Source organism: Oryctolagus cuniculus, chromosome 20, assembly GCF_051225735.1.
Source record: "Oryctolagus cuniculus isolate XC-2025 breed Fujian yellow rabbit chromosome 20, ASM5122573v1, whole genome shotgun sequence".
Taxonomy (NCBI): Eukaryota; Metazoa; Chordata; class Mammalia; order Lagomorpha; family Leporidae; genus Oryctolagus; species Oryctolagus cuniculus.
Window position 1 is genome coordinate 14,858,366 of NC_142886.1, and position 22,665 is coordinate 14,881,030.

The window sequence follows — 22,665 nt, forward strand, 5'->3', positions numbered from 1 at the left end:
AAATTGCTTGTGTCTCAACTAAAAATTTTTTTCTTAATAGTACAGTACACTCCAAATTATAAAGATTAACACTCAAAGATTAACACTTTAAATTTTTTTAGGGATCCTGGTTCATTCTGTAAACTCTGTCCTCCAGACACCAAGAACACCTCAACAACAGATTTCTCATTTGAAAAGGTAAGACAGTGGAAATATTATTTCATTAAAAAATTAGGGTTGTAGTCTAGATTAAGTTTGCAAATAGTTATACATATTTGTAATTCCCTTGTCAATTTGGACGATGCTAGAGCTCTTTTCTGAGAAAGAGATAAATCAGTTCCTATGGCTTTCTCTTAGGAATTCTTTCCTGACAGTTCAGGTGACTGAATGACAGACATTCAGCTTCATATATTCCCATTTACCCGAGTGCGAGGTTTGTTTAAATTCTGAAACGCGCTATAGTCACTATTCAGGATACTCATTTTCTGCCACTTTGAAGAAGCCTAGGTTTCCCACTGCGTAAACAACGCCTTGGGTTGTGTGTACTGATCCACAGGCCAGGCCAGGCCAGGATGATGAGCACTGTGAAAACAAGAGCTACTTTCTGAAGCTAGCAGAACTAACTTAATTCTGGTATGAGAAGCACTCAGGAAGAGCATGCAAAACTGCTCAAGTCTGATATATGTAAAGAAATTCATGGTAAAAACAAGATACCCGAAGGCAAACTGCAGACTTGGAAAAACTTAGGGATTGTGAGTGATCAGATTAGAACATTACTTTATACAATACTGGGACAGGCATAATGAACAGTAGGCACACACAGACAAAGCCAATCACTGGAGATTATACAGGCAGCAGCAGCATAGGTTTTCAATTTCTCTGAGTTCTCACATAAAACACAATAGACAAAATCAAAATCCCACGGACGTTTATAATCAAACTGTATGATAAGGAGGCCCCAATAAACCCCAAAAGAAATTGGTAGGATCAACCCAAACATCTACAGCCAACTTATATTTGATCAAGGATCTAAAACTAATTCCTGGAGCAAGGACAGTCTATTCAATAAATGGTGCTGGGAAAACTGGATTTCCACGTGCAGAATCATGAAGCAAGACCCCTACCTTACACCTTACACAAAAATCCACTCAACGTGGATTAAAGACCTAAATCTTCGTCCTGACACCATTAAGTTATTAGAGAACATTGGAGAAACCCTTCAAGATATTGGCACAGGCAAAGAATTTCTGGAAAAGACCCGGGAGGCACAGACAGTCAAAGCCAAAATCAACTATTGGGATTGCATCAAATTGAGAAGTTTCTGTACTGCAAAAGAAACAGTCAGGAGAGTGAAGAGACAACCGACAGAATGGGAAAAAATATTTGCAAACTATGCAACAGATAAAGGGTTAATAACCAGAATCTACAAAGAGATCAAGAAACTCCACAAAAACAAAACCAACAACCCACTTAAGAGATGGGCCAAGGACTTCAATAGACATTTTTCAAAAGAGGAAATCCAAATGGCCAACAGGCACATGAAAAAATGTTCAAGGTCACTAGCAATCAGGGAAATGCAAATCAAAACCACAATGAGGTTTCACCTCACCCCGGTTAGAATGGCTCACATACAGAAATCTACCAACAACAGATGCTGGCGAGGATGTGGGGAAAAAGGGACACTAACCCACTGTTGGTGGGAATGCAAACCGGTCAAGCCACTATGGAAATCAGTCTGGAGATTCCTCAGAAACCTGAAGATAACCCTACCATTCGACCCAGCCATCCCACTCCTTGGAATTTACCCAAAGGAGTTTAAATCGATAAACAAAAAAGCGGTCTGCACCCTAATGTTTATTGCAGCACAATTCACAATAGCCAAGACCTGGAACCAACCTAAATGCCCATCAACGGTAGACTGGATAAAGAAATTATGGGATATGTATTCTTTAGAGTACTATACCGCAGTAAGAAACAACGAAATCCAGTCATTTGCAACAAAATGGAGGAATCTGGAACACATCATGCTGAGTGAAGTAAGCCAGTCCCAAAGGGACAAATACCATATGTTCTCCCTGATCGGTGACAACTGACTCAACACCAAAAAGGAAACCTCCTGAAGTGAAATGGACACTATGAGAAATGGTGACTTGATCAGCATAGCTCTGACTGCTAATGGACAACTTAATACATTATCCCTCATAGTATTTTTTTTTGTCTGTTCTACTTAATATGACTGGTTTAATTCTGTAATTATCACACAGTTATTCTTAAGTGTTGAAAATTAACCGAAATGTGATCCCTGTTAAACATAAGAGTGGGAATAAGAGAGGGAAGAGATGTATAATTTGGGACATGCTCGGGCTGACTTGCCCCAATTGGTAGAGTTGGAAACATACCAGGGGATTCCAATTCAATCCCATCAAGGTGGCATGTGCCAATGCCATCTCACTACTCCAAGTGATCAATTTCAGTTCACAATTGATCATAATGAAAGGACTAAGAGTCAAAGGGAGCACATAAACAAGTCTAGTATCTGCTAACACCAACCGATAGAATAAATAAAGGGGAGAGTGATCCAACATGGGAAGTGAGATACTCAGCAGACTCATAGAATGGTGGATGTCCTAAATAGCACTCTGGCCTCAGAATCAGCCCTAAAGGCACTCGGATCTGGCTGAAAAGCCCATGAGAGTATTTCAGGCATGGAAAGCCAAGACACTCTGGCAAAAAGATCTCTGTGAGTGAGATCCCAGTGGAAAGAACAGGTCTTCAAAGAGGGAGGTGCCTTTCTCTGAAGGGAGGAGAGAACCTCCACTTTGACTATGACCGTGTCTAAACAAGATAAGAGTCGGAGAACTCAAGGGGCTTCCATAGCCTTGGAAACTCATAACTGGTGCATAGGGAGATTACTGATGCCATAAACAGGAGTGTCAATTGGTAAAGTCAACAACAGGAGTCACTGTGCACTTACTCCTCATGTAGGATCTCGGTCCTTAACGTGCTGTACACTGAGGCTTAATGCTATAACGAGTACTCAAACAGTATATTTCACTTTGTGTTTCTATGGGGGTGCAAACGACTGAAATCTTTACTTAATGTACACTAAACTGATCTTCTGTAAAAAAAAAAAAAAAAAAAAAAAAGAAAGAAAGAAATTTTCAATTCCCAACTTGACTCTCACTGGGATTAAACATGACAATAGGTCTGATCTGATTTCATCATCATTTAAAAAAAATCATCTATTATTTTTCACTTTATGTTTCTGTGTGGGAGCAAACTGTTGAAATACTTACTTAAGGTATACTAAGCTGATCTTCTGTATATTAAGATAATCGAAAATGAATCTTGATGTGAATGGAAGGGGAGAGGGAGTGGGAAAGGGGAGGGTTGTTGGTGGGAGGGACGGTATGGGGGGGGAAGCCATTGTAACCCATGAGTCGTACTTTGGAAATTTATATTCATTAAATAAAAGATAAAAAAAAAAAAAAAAAAAAAGAAATTGGTAGGAAACACTCAGCAAAGTGAAGAACAGACAGAATGGGAGAAAACATCTACAAACTTTGCATCTGATACAGGGTTAATGTCCAGGATCTATAAAGAGCTTGAGAAACTCAACAACAACAAAACAAACAAGAAATGGACTAAGGATATGAACCAGCATTTTCAAAGGATGAAACACAAATAGCCAGCAGACATACGCTCAGGATCACTAGCCATCAAGGAGACATAAACAAAAACCACAATGAAGCTTCACCTAACCTCAGTTAGAATGGCTTTCATCCAAAAATTAAAAAAAAAAAAATACGTGCTGGTATGGATGTAGGGAAAAAGGTACCCTAACATAGCATTGGTGGGAATGTAAACTAGTACAACCATTACGGAAAACAGTTTGGAGAGTCTCAGAAATCTGAAAATAGATCTACTATATGACCCAGCCATCTCACTCCTGGGAACTTACCCAGAGAAAATGGAATCAGCATATGAGAGAGAGATTTGTATTTATTGCAGCTCAATTCACAATAGCTAAGATATGGAATCAACCCAGATGCCCATCAACTGATGACGGGATAAAGACAATGTGGGGGCCAGTGTCGTGGCATAGCAGGTAATGCTGCCACCTGCGATGCTGGCAATCCATATAGGCACAGGTTTGAGTCCCAGCTACTCCTTTTCCAAGCCAGCTCCCTGGCTCCCAGCACCTTGCAAAGCAGCGGGAGATGGCTCAAGTGCTTAGGCCCTAGCACCCACATGGGAAACCCCAAAGAAGCTCCTAGCTCCTGGCTTCAGCCTGGCCCAGCCCTGTCTGTTGCAGCCACCCTGGGAGTGAACCAGAGGATGGAAGAGATCGCTCTGTCTCTCCCTCTCTGTGACACTTTCAAATAAGAAATAAATCTTTTTTTAAAAAGTCTGAGAATTATTTTAGAGTAGCTGGAAATAGATACAATTACAGGTGTTATTTGGTCTGTAAGTGAAATCTGAATGTAAGACCTGTTGTAGCATTACATGGTATGCATGTTTTACTCCTGATCTGGGATTCTTTCAGGCAGACAGGGTTTTTTTTTATGATTTTAAAAAATGATTTATTTATTAGAAAGGCAGAGTTACAGGGGCAGAGAGAGAGCGAGGTCTTCCATCTACTGGTTCACTCCTCAAATGGCCCCAATGGCTGGAGTTGGGCCAATCTGAAGCTAGGAGCCAGGAGTTCTGCCCAGGGCTCCCAAGCAGGTGCAGGGGCCCAAGGACTTGGGCCATCTTCTACTGTTTTCCCAGGCCATAGCAGAGAGCTGGATTGGAAGTGGAGCAGCCGGGACTCAAACCGGCGCCCATATGGGATGCTGGCACTGCAGGAGGTGGCTTTATCAGCTATGCAACAGTGCCAGCCTCAGGACAGCTATTTTTTAAACTATTATTCCATTTTATCATTTGTTCTTTGACTTTATCAGTTTTTCTTTTTTTTTTTTTTTGCTGTATCAAATATTTTTAAGACATATTAAAGTGACAAATTGAATACATTCAAGATACATGTTGTGATGATCTGATACACTCTTATTCTTATAAATTGTACTGATTACCACAATCAAATTGTTTAAGACACCCATCACGACCCACACTGCACGTCTGCTGATCTCATAACTGAAAGTCTGTACAGTTTGGTCAACACATCCATTTCCCCATCCCCTGGCCTTGGCAACCACCATTCTTCTCTTTGCTTCTAAGAGTTTGACTTTTTTAAGATTTCAAACACTCTTACCAAGTGGTATATGTCATCTAAACAAGTAAATTCATTAAAGCTGATATTCAGTCTTCGGAGTCCTGTTAACTTGGCGAGATCTCTCAATTTAGTCAAGCTGTTTCCATGTAGATTCAGATTCTGCAGTAAAACAAAATATAAATTAAAGATAAGATGGATTACATTCTACACCGTACTGAAATGTGTATATCTAAAATGCTTAGGATAATTATTTGAGCCAATATAATACAAAATAAGAAAGTAGTTACTTTAAATTACATTCAGAATGCCAAAAAGAAAGTAATCTAATGTGTGATGTTAAAAGGTAAACACAGTTTATAATAGCATCACTGGACCTGGTCCTTGATTAATCCGATTTCTCACTTGGTTTAAGTTTATCCAGAATTGGCATGAAATTATTCTCAGAAAATGGTTAGGTGTGTGTAGTTAGACATTAGAACAGACCTGTTTCTCAGGCTAGCCAGTGAATACAGTAGGCCCTAAATATCTTAGGAATCAGATAGTGCACCCTGTTGGAGACAGATGGCAAGAATACATCTTGATTACAAGAAACCGCTGAAGGCACTGGACCAAGAAAGAAAGGCTTAGGGTGCAGGAGTAGGAAAGAATGTGGTAGAAGAGGTGGGAGAGTTAAGGAAATGCCTATATCAAAATTCAGCTTAGAAATTCCCTGTCCATTTCATCCCAGGCTATATAAAAATATATAGTGCTTTCATATTTTTATATTTAGGGACAATCCTGATGCACACATAATTATTCTGTCTTTACACTGCTATAAGTGGTATTAAGTGAAGACTGCATTTGTGTACAGCCTACAAAATGGCAATGCACCACTACGTTGACAATGGGTATTACTATGATAAAATCACAGTGTCTATCTCCCAGCCATCTTATTCACCACCAACATCTTTTACTTAATATTGTGGACATAACTAAATCCTGGAAGGGAGAGACAATTCAGGTTCTAATAGCTGTCAAAATTGGCTAAAAATTGCTTAAAAGTATCAATTTATGCAGACAAGCTATTTTGCAAGTCACAAGTGGATATCACCCATGATAGAGCTCACAGACACCTCACACTCAACACGTTCCCGGTATTTCTGCCCGGAAGCCTGTATTTTCAACCCTGATGAAGAGTCTCACTGTCTAATATGCTGCTGATCACCCCCCTCCCTCTTTCCCATGCACATGTGGTCAAGCCAGCTGCTCCATTTTGTCCCCACCACCAATGTCCCTCTACACATGACCGTTTCTCCCTTGAACTGCTGCAATGGTTTTCCACTGGATTTCCGTGCCAGCAGCCTCATTTCAAGTGAAGGTGCCAGAGTTATAGGGTTTTTAAAAACAGTCTGTTCCTTAGTTAAGGAGAGGAATCTGAACTTGCCGATTTAGTTTCTAAAATCCAACCAACAGTCTCCCACTCTTCCATCCTCACTTCAGGTATCTTCCTTGAATTCCAAACTACACCTCTGCTTTTCACTGTCCTAACCCTGTCTCCTGGTTATATAGATTTTTTTTCAGTGTTCCCTGAAGATACCAGAATTCTTCAAAAACCAAGTGCCTATACAGAGTGGATTTTCTCTGTGTGGAAATTTTAACAACTAAACTTCCCCTCTAGGTGAGAAGCTCTTTTAGCAACTCCTGGCATCCTACACATTATATATCTATCTCTTCCTCTAAATTGATGTTGTTAAGGCAGAGAAAGTAATCAGCTCATTTTGAACTCCTAATACATACCTCATTGCCTAAGACATAGCAAATTCTCAGTAAATTCTAGGTGAATAAATCGATGTAAAATACAGAATTATAACTGACAACTCTGAATTTTAGTATTTAATTATGCTATAAAATACAATAAAATTATATGTTAATTTGGAGCGTTTTCTATTTTGTCTCTAAATGTTTTATTTATTGGTATAGATAGCCTCACAAAACTCAATTTAATGGGAAATACTGAAAAGAAAATACAGGAATATACCTTGGGGCCGGCACCATAGAGCAGCAGGTTAATCCTCTGCCTGCGGTGCTGGCATCCCATATGGGCGCCAGTTCTACTCCCGGCTGCTCCACTTCCGATCCAGCTCTCTGCTATGGCCTGGGAAGGCAGTAGAGGATGGCCAACGTTCTTGGGCCCCTGCACCCTTGTGGGAGATTGGAAGAAGTTCCCAGCTCCTGGCTTCAGATTGGGCCAGCTCTGACCATTATGGCCAACTGGGGAGTGGACCAACGGAAGGAAAATCTCTCTCTCTCTCTCCCTTTCATTGTCTGTAACTCTCTCTCTCAAATAAAATAAATAAAATCTTTAAAAAAATAGGAATATACCTAGAACTTCTCTGATACTAATAGTCCAAAAGGAGTATCTAAACATTCTTGTTGTAGTATCTAGTATTCTTGACAGAAGGCCTAGAAATTTCACTGGCTTTTAAGTAGCATAGGCAAAATCAAAATGAAAAATTTCTTTATTTATTTGTTATGAGAGTTGATAAAATTAATGCAAAGTCAGGTAGGGGTCGCAAACAGGTCAAGGTATTTTGATGTCTTCTTTTCCTACTCTCTGTTTTAATTTTACAAACCAAGGGTAATCAAGAGACCTATTTCCTGCTTCTTTTATTTTTTAACTTTTATTTAGTCCCTTTAAAACTTGAGTAATACATATTGTAGAAGCTAAGCCAAACAAAACATATTCACTTTCAAAAACATTACATTACTAAAGTGTTATTATCTAATAATTATTACTCAATAAATATATGACATATATTTGTAAAGATAATATATTATACACAATAATATGTATTATGTATTATATAACATATATAATATACAATATATTATACATACTAGAGTATACATCACATAATATATTGCATATGCTATATAATAAATATATATTATACAATGCATATATTACATATGTCATAACATATGTAAATATTCTACATTATACATACTATATAATACATGATAAATCTATATTGTCATATATTATATAGTAAATATCATATAATGTATGTTATATTGTTATATATTATTATAAATATATATTATATAGCATATCATATATTGATATATATTATGATACATCAAAGATATTTTTTTCATTCTCTTTCTGTTTCACGCTGTCACTGAGAAATTATTAAACATGGTGATGGAGTTTCAAGGTAAAAAATCATTTCTGAATTTTTATATATCATCTTTAAGCGTACGCATAGAAAGTGTCATGTCTGAATAATTTGTCTTCCCAGGTATATCAATTTGTTTACTACTTAATTCCAGCTGTTCAAGCAAACGACTCAATTTCTCTGCAAGACCCAATCAATAGTCTTTTTTGTTTCTTTGTCATTTTTAAAACAAATAGCTGAGTTGTATCTAATGTGTGCCACATACTGTGCTAGGTATAAGTGGAGCTTCTTACGGGTCTCCTAAATGGGTACAGGGGCCCAAGGACTTGGACCATCCTCTGCTGCTTTCCCAGGTCATAGCAGAGAGCTAGATAAGCAGAGGAGCAGCCTGGACTTATAGGAGCACTCAGTACCCATATGGGATGCCAGTGCTGCAGGCAGAGGCTTAACCTACTATGCCACAGCAAGGCATCCTTTTTAAAAGATACTTTTATCATCTTTCAGAAAACTGTACTTTACTGATTTTACTACATTTTTCTAACAGTTGTCAGAAAATTGTACTCTAGGGGCCGGTGTCGTGGCCTACCCAGCTCCCTGCTAACGCTCCTGGGAAAGCAGTGGAGGTCAGCCCAAGTACTTGGGCCCCTGCACCCACATGGAAAACCCAGAAGAAGCTCTTGGCTTCATGCTGGCCCAGCGCCAGCCGTTGTGGCCACTTTGGGTGTGAGCCAGTGGATGGAAGACTTCTCTGCCTCTGCTTCTCTCCCTGCCTTTCAAATAAACTATTAAAAAAAAAAAGAAAATTGTACTCTAATACTTTAAAATATTTATTTATTACTATTTGAGAGACATGGACAGATAGAGATCTCCCATCTGCCGGTTCACTCCCCAAATGCCCACAGCAGCAAGGGCTGGGCAAGGCCAAAGCCAAGATCCTGGAGTTCAGTTCAGGTCTCCTGTGTGGCTGCCAGGGATTCAACTACTTGAGCTATTACCTGCTGTTTCCCAGCGTGCATATCACCAGGGAGTTGGAAACAGAAGTGGAGCCAGGACTCAAACTCAAGCACTCCAATCTGTGAGTCCCATATGGCCCTCTTGTGCACTGCACACTACACAGCCTTATGTTTTTACCCTGGTCCTGAAGGTAACAGGAGCAGCCAGAGTCTCTTCTGCTACCAATTCTACGGCCTAGGAAAGACACAGAGCATATGACAAAGGAATCTGACCTAGGCTCAGGGGCGAGAGAAGGCTTCCATGCTGAGGCATGGATCTAACAGACGTGCAGGAGTTAGCTAGGAGGAAGCGGTCAGGAGGGGCCATCTTATGAAGGACCAGCAGGTGCAGATGACACATTTAAGAAGCAGAAGAGGCTGAGCCCAGAGGGCAAAAGAAAGGGCCAGGTGAAAGGGATCTGGGAAGGTGAGCCAAGGACCTACAGAATCTGTAAATCTCAGAAACTGCATGGAAATTTTTGGTTTTATTTTAACGAGTGGATTTTATGTAAAAATGGTGAAGGGTAGGTGGCCGGCACCGCGGCTCACTAGGCTAATCCTCCACCTGTGGCGCCGGCACCCCGGGTTCTAGTCCCATTTGGGGCGCCAGATTCTGTCCCGGTTGCCCCTCTTCCAGTCCAGCTCTCTGCTGTGGCCTGGGAGTGCAGTGGAGGATGGCCCAAGTCCTTAGGCCCTGCACCCGCATGGGAGACCAGGAGGAAGCACCTGGCTCCTGGCTTTGGATCGGCACAGAACGCTGGCCACAGCACTTTCTCTCTGTCTCTCTCTCTCTCTAACTCTGCCTGTCAAATAAAAAAAAAATAGTGATGAAGGGTAGGTGAGGTGATATGGTCAGGTTTGCATCTTGAAAAGATTACTCTAACTTCAACATGGAGAATGAATTATGGGCTCAAAGTAGAAACCGGTCAGGGCCTCTGTTAACTCTAGGCAGCACGGCCCACCCCTCCACCTTGCACTGGGTTTAGGTACACAGCGAATGGTATCCAAAGGGGACATTAACAAATGTGAATGGTGGCCTGCCTCCTGGAGTTGTGCAATATTGCAACAGCAGAGTGCAGGAAGCTAAGTAAGAGGGCTATGGTAGTAGTAGAAGTCAGAGATGAGGGTAGTTTGGACACAGTGGTAACAGCAGTTTAAAATGTATACAACTGGAAGTCAGATGTGGAGGTAGGCTTAATATCTCAATAAAATTGTCTCCGGGTAAAGTACGTTGCTTTAGTAAGAAACTCAAATTCTGTTCACTGATTCTGTAAAGACAGAGCTTCCATATGTTTTGTTGATTAATTCTGGACACTGATTTTTAAGTTATGAGTCTTCATACAGATCATTTAAGATAACATTGTGTATTCAGGAATAAAATAACTTGCTAAGTGGGAAATCATCACAAGTGCCTACTGAGTGCCTGAAATGTGGCTAAACTGAACTGGGATGAGCCCTGGGTACAGAATACATTCAGTTCAAAGACTTACTATGAAACCATCTCCTTAATGAATCTTCATATTGACTGCATGCTAGTATGATGTAGTTTAGATTCAATGGGAGAAATACAGTGTATTCTTAAGAGGCCGGTGCTGTGGCGTAGCAGGTTAAGCTGCCATCTGCAGTGCTGGCATCTCATATGAGCCTTGGTTCAATTCCCAACTGCTCCACTTCTGATCCAGCTCCCTGCTAATACACCTGGGAAAGCAGTGGGAGATGCCCCAAGTCTTTGGGTCCCTGCACCCACGTGGGAGACCCAGAAAAAGCTCCTGGCTCCTGACTTCAGACTGGCCCAGCTCTGGCCACTGGGGCCATTTTGGGAGTAAACTCCCCCTCCAACCCCCCGTAATTCTGACTTTCATATAAAATAAGTCTTTTTTTAAAAGATATTCTTAAAAATTAATATTACAGGGGCCAGCACCATGGTGCAGTAGGTTAATCCTTCACCTGCAGCACCGGCAATCCATATGGGTGCTGGTTCTAGTCCAGGCTGCTCCTCTTCCCATCTAGCTCTCTGCTGTGGCCTGGGAAAGCAGTGGAAGATGACCCAAGTCCTTGGGTCCCTGCACCTGCATGGGAGACCCGGAAGAAGCTCCTGGCTTCAGATAGGCGCAGCTCCGGCCGTTGTGGCCATTTGGGGAGTGAACCAATGGAAGAAAGATCTTTCTCTCTGTCTTTCCCTCTCACTATCTGTAACTCTACCTCTCAAATGAATAAATAAAAATCTTTAAAAAATATAAATATTACATTTTAAAGACTTTTTTTTTTTTCCCACATAGCCACTAGAAAACTTAAAATTACAAATACAGTTCACACAATTTTACCACTGGAGGGCACTACCTAGCACACATAGGAGAGGGGTAGGTACTTTTAAATTAGATAGTATGATTTATCATCAGACAATCTTCGTGTGGTACATGATGATTCTAAATTCAAGACTCCTGACCCAAAATTTTATTCGTCATAATACTCACCACAATATGACTATAAATGTTAGTCTTGGCAAGGGAAAATATTGTTTTGCTATCCAAACTAATGAGCTTTGGTCGTGGTTTGATCCTGGGCTCCATTTTCATAACTTCCTCATCAAATTTCAAATCCTGGGACAATACTGATCCTTCTGAAATCTTTTTGCTTTCTTCTAGAATAACATTGTTGAATGAAGAAAACAAAGAGTGAGGCTTGACCTAAAAAATTTATTAAAAATATTGAAAATTTGGTTGCTACTTTGAAAAACAAATAGGCTTTAGAGAAAAGGTAAACTGACTTTTTTTTCAGCTATATAGTGATATCTATGATGAAGAGAGAATCACATTAGAAAATCTAATGAAAGTAGGTTGAGATTGTAAACCAAGTATGGCCCATTCCTAGCCAATGAAAAACTCTTAAACTTGGAAAAGGATAATTTTCAAATATCTTATATCAGTAAAGAGGTGTCCAACAAAGGACTACACAACATGACACACAAATCATAAAAAAAGTGACCTCTGGCTAAAACATGCAGATCACCACTCAAAGACCAGGTCCACAGAAATGTGATGCTCATGGAGACGAGACAGAAGAGTAGGATTAAGTAATCACAGTTAATGGGGCCGGCGCTGGGGCACAGCAGGTTAATGCCCTGGCCTGACGCGCCGGCATCCCATTGGGCGCCAGTTCTAGTCCCGGCGGCTCCTCTTCTGATCCAGCTCTCTGCTATGGCCTGGGATAGCAGTAGAAGAAAATTCCTGGCTCCTGGCTTCGGATCAGTGAAGCTCCGGCCGTTGCAGCCATCTGGGAAGTGAACCAGCGGATGGAAGACCTCTCTCTCTGTAACTCTGCCTTTCAATTTGAAAGTCTTCCATCCGCTGGTTCACTTCCCAGATGTCCGCAATGGCCAGAGCTGTGCTGATCCGAAGCCAGGAGCCAGGAGCTTCTTCCGGGTCTTCCATGTGGGTGCAGGGGCCCAAGGACTTGGGCCATCTTCTACTGTTTTCCCAGGCCATAGCAGAGAGCTGGATCAGAAGTGGAGCAGCCAGGACACGAACCAGCGCCCATATGGGATACTGGCACTCCAGGCCAGGGCTTTAACCCGCTGCATCACAGCACCGGCCCCTAAATAAGTAAATCTTAAAAAATAAAAAGCAGAAGGGACCCAAGAAAATGGAATAAATTATCATGTTCCTGAGTGAGAGGCTCAATAATATAAAGGATTCAGTTCACACTAAATTAAGTTTTAAAATTCAGTACAATTTCAATCAAATTTTGAATAGAACTTAACAATCTGATTCCAAATTTTATTTAGAATGGAAAATGTTCAAGAATAGCCAAGCAAGTTTTTAAAAAGATGGGCAGGGGCTGGGGAAGGGAATTTTCCTTCTTTCAGATCAAAACATAATCAAACAAATGGGACAGGGTCTCCAAGATTAGACAAGATCAGTGGAACAGAACAGAGATCTATATATAAATTCTTTATGTATGAAAATAATTTTAATGACAAAGATAATATTTTGAAATAGAACCGAAAATGGCTTGAACAAGTATCTATCCATTTTTTTTTATTATTATTTTTTTTTTTTATTTTTGGACAGGCAGAGTGGACAGTGAGAGAGAGAGAGACAGAGAGAAAGGTCTTCCTTTGCCGTTGGTTCACCCTCCAATGGCCGCCGCGGCCAGCGCGCTGCGGCCGGCGCACCGCGCTGATCCGGTGGCAGGAGCCAGGAGCCAGGTGCTTTTCCTGGTCTCCCATGGGGTGCAGGGCCCAAGCACCTGGGCCATCCTCCACTGCACTCCCTGGCCACAGCAGAGGGCTGGCTTGGAAGAGGGGCAACCGGGACAGAATCCGGCGCCCCGACCGGGACTAGAACCCGGTGTGCCGGCGCCGCTAGGCGGAGGATTAGCCTAGTGAGCCGCGGCACCAGCCCATTTTTAAGAAAAAATTTTTTGATCATGCCCCACATCACACAGTATATTTCTAGGTGAATTTAAAATGCTAAATGTTTAAAACAAGCCACAGAAGTACTAGAAGAAAATAAAGGAAAATATTTATTATAAGCCTTTTGAAACAAGACACAATATTCAGATTCCATATAGAAGAAACCTGAGAACTAATGTCTTAAAAATTAACTCGTAAATTACAAAATAAAATGGAGAATAAGTTTTTGTTATAAATAAAAAGACAAAAAGTATTTTCAATGACATATATGCAAGTATATACAGAAAATACTTGTGGCATATGCACAAACATAAGATAAAGAATTAATATTCAGGATGAAGGTAAGAAGATTTCTACTTGATATGAAAAAGAGTCTAACAGAAATAGATACAATAAGTGACACATAAAACTACAAACAATTTTAAGCGCATAAAAGAATAAAATATCTTACTGTTGGCCCACCAGAATGGGCTAAGATTAGTGATATCTCGTGTTCCTTAGGATGCAGAATCAGCACTGTAAACACTGCTGAAACTGTGAAACGGTCAAGTTCCTGGGACAGTCTGTCAAAGTCTAACACAATGCTAATGGTGTGTATCCCTTGATTTTCCAATCTTCCTACAAATTTGATATTGGTATAAAGATGTAGATAGAAAAATATTAATTGAAATATTTCAAATAGCAAAAAAAAACTGTATGGAACCTTCATACTTTGTCAACAGGGGAACAGTCTTAGCAGAGTAATACTGAATAACATACAGTGTTCACCCACGTGCACTGAAGTGCACGTATGTCCAAAACATCATTCATAGCTAAAAAAAGGTCACAGAATACTTAGAACTTTATGGTACTCTCTAAAATCATTTATATGTTGTGATATATGCAAACACGTAGAAAAAGGATGAAAAGCAAACCCAGAAAACTGAACAGCAGATGCCTTGGTGAAGGGAGTGGCAGTTTAATGGGCATTAAATGAAAGCAGACTGGCATGTTTATTCTAGAGTCTTCAATACAGTGTGAATCTTTTCCAGTGAGACTACAGTCATATGCTACTCCTGTAATATATCTGCATAATGAAAATATGTAGGTGTCATTATAACTTGTTTTGAGAATCAGATCTTTCACAGAATAACCATTACAGGAGCACACACACACACAAACATGACACAATGTTTTAGACCTCAAATTACTATTATTTACTTATTTAAGAAATTCCTATTTATAAAATATATAACAATTCGTACCACTGTAAGATATTCAAATTCAACGACATATTCTGGCAGAACAAGGTCAGGATCAAAGACAAACCACTTGCACTGCCGAAAGCCACAATCACAACTCCTGGGTTCCATGATAGAATCTAGAGTAAAAGCAGATCACACAAAACAAATATTTTTCAAAAAGAAACATAACATACTTCTTTCATTCTTATATGGATTAATAAACTCAGTAAGTTCCAGCAGTTATATGATAGAGGGTTGTTTTTCTCTTACATCCTTCTCCCCAATAGCTTTTTAATGCTATACACACTAATCATCCTTTCCTATAGGCTAGTGGGTTTAATTTTATTCATACCCGTTTCCTTTTCATACTTTTTCACTTCTCTACTCAATATGTGACCATGTATTTTTACAAGATTCATTCAAGAGCCTGAACTCTAAAACTTTCGCTGGGAAAGGCATGGTGGTTTTTAAAATTCTTTGAATATCAATATATTCATACGTGTATGTGTTTATATTCAAATAAATACTTGACCAAATTTGAGAAATAAACTATGCACAAATATAATTGTCATTGAGATAGAAAATGGAAAAATTGTTAGTCAGTAACAGATCTTTGCAGAAAAGTCTTCAAACTTTGCTATGTAGAGAGTAAACCAGTAAGCATCTGTATCAAATACAAACATTCTGCATTCAGAGAGATGAAAGCCCATTTCTCTTTCTGGCACACATACTTAGGAAATGTTTCTGAGGAATAAACACTGAATTAGCCATTGGAAAGTTGGCTTGACTGATGGATTCTTGTTCAGGAGCCTGAACACTGTGGCCGAGAAAAACCTTAGTAAGGAGGAGGATGCCTACATATGAAAAAGACAGAGATCATTGTTAATAATTATTCACTTTAGTATATTTCCAACATAATGTCCTTTATTGTCCCCACACTTGACTATAAAGGCAAAGATTCAGGCTGTGTCATTTACCCCGATGTAGCACATAGCCCACTGCTTGATCCAAAATAGGAGCTCTGTGTTTGTTGAATAAGTTCAATTATTATAAAAGACAAGTCCTGTGCTTATTCAAAAACTTTATAGAGAAGGGAGAAGAACAGAGCAATTTAGCAAAAATGATTTTCGTTAAGTAGCTTAAAATAAGAAAAGGGGTTTTTTGTTGTTCTTAATAGTTAGGCAAAACTTCACAATGTATTAGCAGCACACAAGCAGCAACCTAGCTTAGGCTGTAGCAGGCACTCTACACAAGCTACCGAGCACGTGAACATTTCTTTTCCCTTTAGATTCTTGAGGATTCTTGGGAGTCACTCAAGCCTAAGGATCCCTAAGAGTCAATGAATCTGGAAAAGTAATTCTAATTACAACGCATAAAACATTCAGATGATCCTTTGTTTGTACTGTGTATAAGATAAAGAATATAAGTTGGGAAAACCTAATTGTTTTTAAAGGCACATTCAAAAAGGATCTAGCAGAACAGTATGAGGCATTTATTAAGAGAGGAATGAAGAACAGTAAAAAAAAAATAAACATATTTTTTTTCAAGTAGGGAGATTTTCTAAGATTCAATAATCTTAATTTGTTAATATTTAATTTTTGATCATCAGCTAAATGAAAGATTATGAACACATAATTAGTTCAGCATGAATTATCTTAGCAGAGCTTTAATCTGGAACCTAGAATGCCACTTCTACAAAATTAACCAAATTTCTGACTGTCCATTCTCTAGTAAGTTGGATGTTTAAGATCTTAGAATAGGCCGGCGCCGTGGCTCACTAGGCTAATCCTCTGCCTTGCAGCTTCGGCACACCGGGTTCTAGTCCCGGTCGGGGCACCGGATTCTGTCCTGGTTGCCCCTCTTCCAGGCCAGCTCTCTGCTGTGACCAGGGAGTGCAGTGGAGGATGGCCCAAGTGCTTGGGCCCTGCACCCCATGGGAGACCAGGAGAAGCACCTGGCTCCTGCCATCGGATCAGCGCGGTGCGCCGGCCGCAGCGCATCGGCGGCAGCCGTTGGAGGGTGAACCAACGGCAAAAGGAAGACCTTTCTCTCTGTCTCTCTCTCTCTCACTGTCCACTCTGCCTGTCAAAAAAAAAAAAAAAAATCTTAGAATAGATGTCCCTTATCCTCTGATTGGATATATTCTTCCTATTACACATTCTCTGATACTATGCACTAATATTTCATGTTTATAGTCCTTATGATATTTACAATTTTATATTTATTTACATGATTATTCATGTTGTAAGCCCACAAAGGAGAAACTGTCTAGTTTGCAGAGGCTGTATATATCACTTATTAGTGCAGAACGTACATAAGCATTCAAAATATACTTGTAGAACTAGTGAGTGCCTTCCTATGAATGCTGACATAATTATCAGTATTTATTGGCAGTGTGGGTAAATTAACAGATAAGAAAGTCATGTATTACTACATGGGTAAATATGAAATAAAGTGGTTTGCAGAAAATCTCATGGGTAGATAAAACTGAGTATCAAAAATGATACACAAATAATTAATGAATTTAGAGGCTTAGAATTTAAAAATTCCAAAACTGCATATTTACATTACCGTGTCTGAAGAGCTCATTCTCCAGAGTGTTTTGCTTCTTATCCTGGTACTTTTGCTTTAGAAAATCAATTCTGGGGCCTTCACACATACTCAAGCTGTTAGAAAGAATAACGGCTTCTTTTCTGAGGGGCAGCTGCAAAGAAAAAAGGTCTGAGTATTTTTACAAAATAATACTTCAACACAGAGGGTTTATTATATTGTGACTTTATGTTTGGGCAAAGAAATCTGCAGGCCAGACAAAGAAGCAGATAATCTCCAGGTGCAACTTCATTCTGCAAAGCCATTTACATACTCATATCTTAATTTTGTATGCAATGGGTTTATAAGGAGTGATGCAGAACAAAATGTTCCTGGAAAAGAAGTCAAACTCAAGAGTGACAACACTGTGTGGTGCAGGAGCAATGGCTCTCAGTGAGTACTCCACTAGTAACCGTGCTAATTCCAAAAAGAAAATCCTCTGGGAATGAGATAGTACATCAGTGAAGGTTCCTCTTTATATCACATTTTTTGGTTAAACAATCTACATTGTTTTTCAGGAAAAAAAAGATTAGATTTCTTATTGCATGCTAATACATGCAAATCTTAGTTTGCATTGTGTCTAGCTTTATCTCTTGAAAGAGTTATACCAGTAATATTCAGATTACTTGCTCTGAAAGCAGCTCTAAGAAGCAAACAAAAATCTAGTTTTAGTAGTGAGAAAACAAGAGCTAAGAGAAGGTATGTGATGTGTCCAAGAACAGAACTAGAAATTGGCAAAGAATGGATTTGTACTCAGGTCTCCTTGTCCTTGTCACAATCTCAGAGTTTTGAAGTTATCACCAGCTAAATATTGGTAAGCATATTATTTGGAATTATATCTTTTCGGTAAATGCTGAATTAGCTATATAACTTTTCTTATTGAAACCTCTAGCCAATGAGGTTCTTAAATACAAATACTTAAATATGGTTCCTAGGCCCACAAATTCCACATTTCAGTTCATTCTCAGACTTCAATGAACATCACTGAAGAATCATTACACACAATCTATGTGCATGGTATTGTGAGGCTGCAGCATGATCTTGGTGCTCAGTTAAGAAAGAAGGTACCAACAATATCCAATAATTATAAAAAAACAAGGCACCACAAAATGTGTCAAAAAATAAATTCTTCTTAATTGATTTGATTAGGGAAGAGTTTGAATGCTTGGGAAGAGGGAATGGAGTTGTAGATAAGCCTGAAGATTAGATATAACTTAAATAATCAAAAATTATCTTTATGAGGAGGAAAATACATGAAAGTACAGAAATAGGGGCGACTGCCATCCATTCACCTACTCAACTATCCACCTATTGATCTAGAAATCTATATAAACAACCCGCTTGCCCTTAAGGGCTAGAAGAGAAATGCACACAACACATTATATTTCTTTTTTTTTTTTTTTTTTTTTTTTGACAGGCAGAGTGGACAGTGAGAGAGAGAGACAGAGAGAAAGGTCTTCCTTTGCCGTTGGTTCACCCTCCAATGGCCGCCGCTGCAGCCGGCGCACCGCGCTGATCCTGGCAGGAGCCAGGAGCCAGGTGCTTTTCCTGGTCTCCCATGGGGTGCAGGGCCCAAGCACCTGGGCCATCCTCCACTGCACTCCCTGGCCATAGCAGAGAGCTGGCCTGGAAGAGGGGCAACCGGGACAGAATCCGGCGCCCCAACCGGGACTAGAACCCGGTGTGCCGGCGCTGCAAGGTGGAGGATTAGCCTATTGAGCCACGGCGCCGGCCCACATTATATTTCAATATAATGAATGTGCAACAATGAAAGTTCTTAACTGATTGCCTCTTAACCAACTAACATTTTACCAATTTGCAGGATTAACCAGTACAACCCACAGCGTAGGGACAGTTTAAGCATGTATCTTCTAAAACACTGATGTACTTCTCTTCAATCATGCTTTATGCTCACCAAGAGTCAGTGCATTTTGTTGCCAAACTTGAATATGGCAGTTGTCACTGAAATTATGCACATTATACAAGGTAATGAAATAGAAAGAGGAGTTGTTTCTTTGATAACTAGTGGAAAAGTGGGAGAAATCCAATAGACGCTAATCATTAACTTCTGCCAAAATATGTGTAGGCGAGACAAATACACAAGCTTAGTGGTAGCATGGGGAAATCATACGAACTAGTAGATTCTTGGGATCAAGAGCTCTGCAAGAATAATCCTAAGTGAGTACTCAACTTTAAGGAAATCAAAACTAATATGAAACATGCTTGTGGCTGATACAAGCATTCCAATTTCATAGGCTTTGGCTACAGGGAGAAGTGTGACAAATGAATGTAAATTCATGTTTTAAGTTACACTTCAGGATTTGTCAACCAAATCATGTGTTCATACTTCTCCATTTTAACTGACTTTTTTGATTAACCTGCAGACCAGGTAAGAGGGCTCTTATTATCTGAGAATTCAGGAAAGGGTTACAGAGGAGGAAGCCTTTTAGCTGAGACTTGAAGAATGGGTACCTTTGGGGCTGGCATTGTGGCACAGTGGGTTAAGTCACAGCTTGGGACACTGGCATCCCACATCAGAGTGCCAGTTCAGCATGCTGGGTACACTGCTTCCCATCCAGCTTCCTGCTAATGTGCCTACAAAGGCAGTGGATGATGGCCTACGTACTTAGGTCCCTGCCAACCAATGGGACACCCAGATTGAGTTCTGGGCTCCTGCTTCAGCCTGGTCTAATTCCAGCTGTTGTAGACATCTGGGAAGTGAACCAGCAGATGGAAGCACCCTGTCTCTCTCTCTGTGTGTCACTGTACCTTGAAATAAAAATAAATAACTAAAAAAATTCTTTTTAAAAAATTATGAATAAATTTGCCACAGGGAAAAAGTAAGAAACAACATCATCAAAGGGAGATGTGCATTGCATTATGTTTAGGAGAACCACAAGTACAGGACATACTTTATTTGCAACATTTGGTATAATATTTGGTAAGAAGGAGTTGGTTGAACTTAGTTTCTTTTTCCAGCCTCCAGTCAGCCCTCCTCCTTACAAATACAGTGCCAACTTAAACCCAACTTCTAAGCCATTTACACAGCTGTCTTTTAAATCCGACCTCATCTCTCAAACACACAAACTATAAATATTTACCAAGTACCCAGGAGGCAGCAATGATAGTCCAAGTAAGTATCTGGATCCATGCCACCCACATGGGAGACTTGGACTGAGTTCCTGGATCTTAACAATGAGAGCAACTGATAATATATGGAGAAAGAGCACACATTTAAACTCTAAACTCTAATCTTGTACTAGTCTCATGCTTAAGGGCAAGAAGGGAACAAAAGGAAACAGACAGTGCAATCAGAAGACTTAGAGGACAGTAATAGTATAATTTCCATGGATGCCAAAGGAGAGTTTCCTCATGCAGAGAGCAATTAATAACATGAAACGTTTTAGACAACAATGGTAAATTATTACTGGTAAACAACAGCTTTCTAGGTCCCAGGCACTGATCCAACAACTTCTTTTGTAAATTTTAATAATACATTTTATTTACTCTAATACACACAAAATATTGTCATTTACAGATATAATCAATGTAAGAGATTATAGTATTTTTCCAATTTAAGTCTTTAAAAACTTTTTTATGGGGTCGGCATTGTGGTTCAGCAGGCTGAGCCACTGCCTGTGACTTTGGCATCTCATATGGGTGCTGGGTGGAGTCAGGGCTGCTCCACTTCTGATCCACCATCCTGCTGATACACCTAGGACAGCAGTGGAAGAGGGCACAAGTACTTGGGCTCCTGCACCCATGTGGAAGAGTGGGAGACCCAGATGGAGTTCCTGGCTCCTGGCTTCAGCTTAGCCCAGCCTTAGCCATATTGGCCATTTGGGGAATGAACCAGAGGATAGAAGATTCTCTCTCTCTCTCTCTCACTCTTTCTCTAATAGCCTTACTTCAAGTAAATAAATATCTTAAAACAAACAAACTGATTTCTACTGTCAATTTCTTCTTCTTTTTTTTTTTTTTGGACAGGCAGAGTGGACAGTGAGAGAGAGAGAGACAGAAAGAAAGGTCTTCCTTTTCTGTTGGTTCACCCTCCAATGGCTGCTGCCACCGGCGCAGCGCACTGATCTGAAGCCAGGAGCCAGGTGCTTCTCCTGGTCTCCCATGCGGGTGCAGGGCCCAAGCACCTGGGCCATCCTCCACTGCACTCCCTGGCTACAGCAGAGAGCTGAACAGGAAGAGGAGCGACCAGGACAGAATCCGGCATCCCGACCGGGACTAGAACCCAGGGTGCCAGCGCCACAGGTGGAGGATTAGCCTAGTGAGCCGCTGTGCCGGCCTCTATTGTCAATTTCTAGCACACTCAATTTGGACTACTTTGAGTGCTCAACAGCTACACGTGGGTGATGGCTAACCCAGCAGACGGAAGGACACAGAGAACTGTTGAGAGGATTAAAGGAGACCGTTTATCTCTTTCAGAAGATGCAGGAAATAAAGCACCCAGCACAGAGTCTGCTAGGTAGAAAATACACAGGCTTGTTGTCCCTTCCCTTTTGTGCCCGTGATCTACAGTTCATAATTGTCTGTAATGTCGTGAGCACTTAACACTGCCTCAAAAGCCCCAAACTACTCACCTCCTTACTACTGGTCTCCCAGAAAATACAAGGCAGGCACTCTCACCAGCAGCATGCTGCCAGGGCCGCCAACATCTCTGGCCTGAGTGTCTGCAGAGCTTCCCATGATGTGTCCCTCCCGTCGCCCCTACTCCTTCCAACCTTTTCTCCACCAAGTGGCTGGAATGCTGTGTGTGTGTGTGTGTGTGTGTGTGTGTGTCTCAGTGTCTCTGTGTTTCTGTGTATCTCTCTCTCTCTCTTTCTCTCTCTCTCTCCCCCTCTCCCTCTGGGTGTGTGTGTGTGTGTGTGTGGTAAAATACACATAAGATAAAAAAGACCCATTTAACCAATTTTTGTTTAAGAGGCAGTCAGAGATCAAGAGAGACACAGAGAGAGCTCCCATTCATTATCCCACTCACCAAATGCCCACAACAGCCAGGGCTGGGCAGGCCCAGGAATGCACCCCAAATCTCCCATATGGATGACAGGAACTCAACACATGAGTCATTACGGATGCCTTCCAG

At 40.5% G+C, this 22,665-nt stretch overlaps 1 protein-coding gene across 1 annotated transcript in view; it reads right to left on the bottom strand.

The window, feature by feature from the left end:
- Positions 1–22,665, bottom strand: part of LRRC9 (leucine rich repeat containing 9) — a 112,558-nt gene that overhangs the window by 51,943 nt on the left and 37,950 nt on the right. The window contains exons 13-17 of the mRNA XM_002719518.6: positions 17,553–17,685; positions 15,713–15,835; positions 15,003–15,118; positions 11,819–12,031; positions 5,234–5,353 (exon numbers count right to left, since the gene is read on the bottom strand). Coding sequence (XP_002719564.4) covers positions 5,234–5,353; positions 11,819–12,031; positions 15,003–15,118; positions 15,713–15,835; positions 17,553–17,685 — 705 coding nt within the window. The remainder of the gene's footprint in view (positions 1–5,233; positions 5,354–11,818; positions 12,032–15,002; positions 15,119–15,712; positions 15,836–17,552; positions 17,686–22,665) is intronic.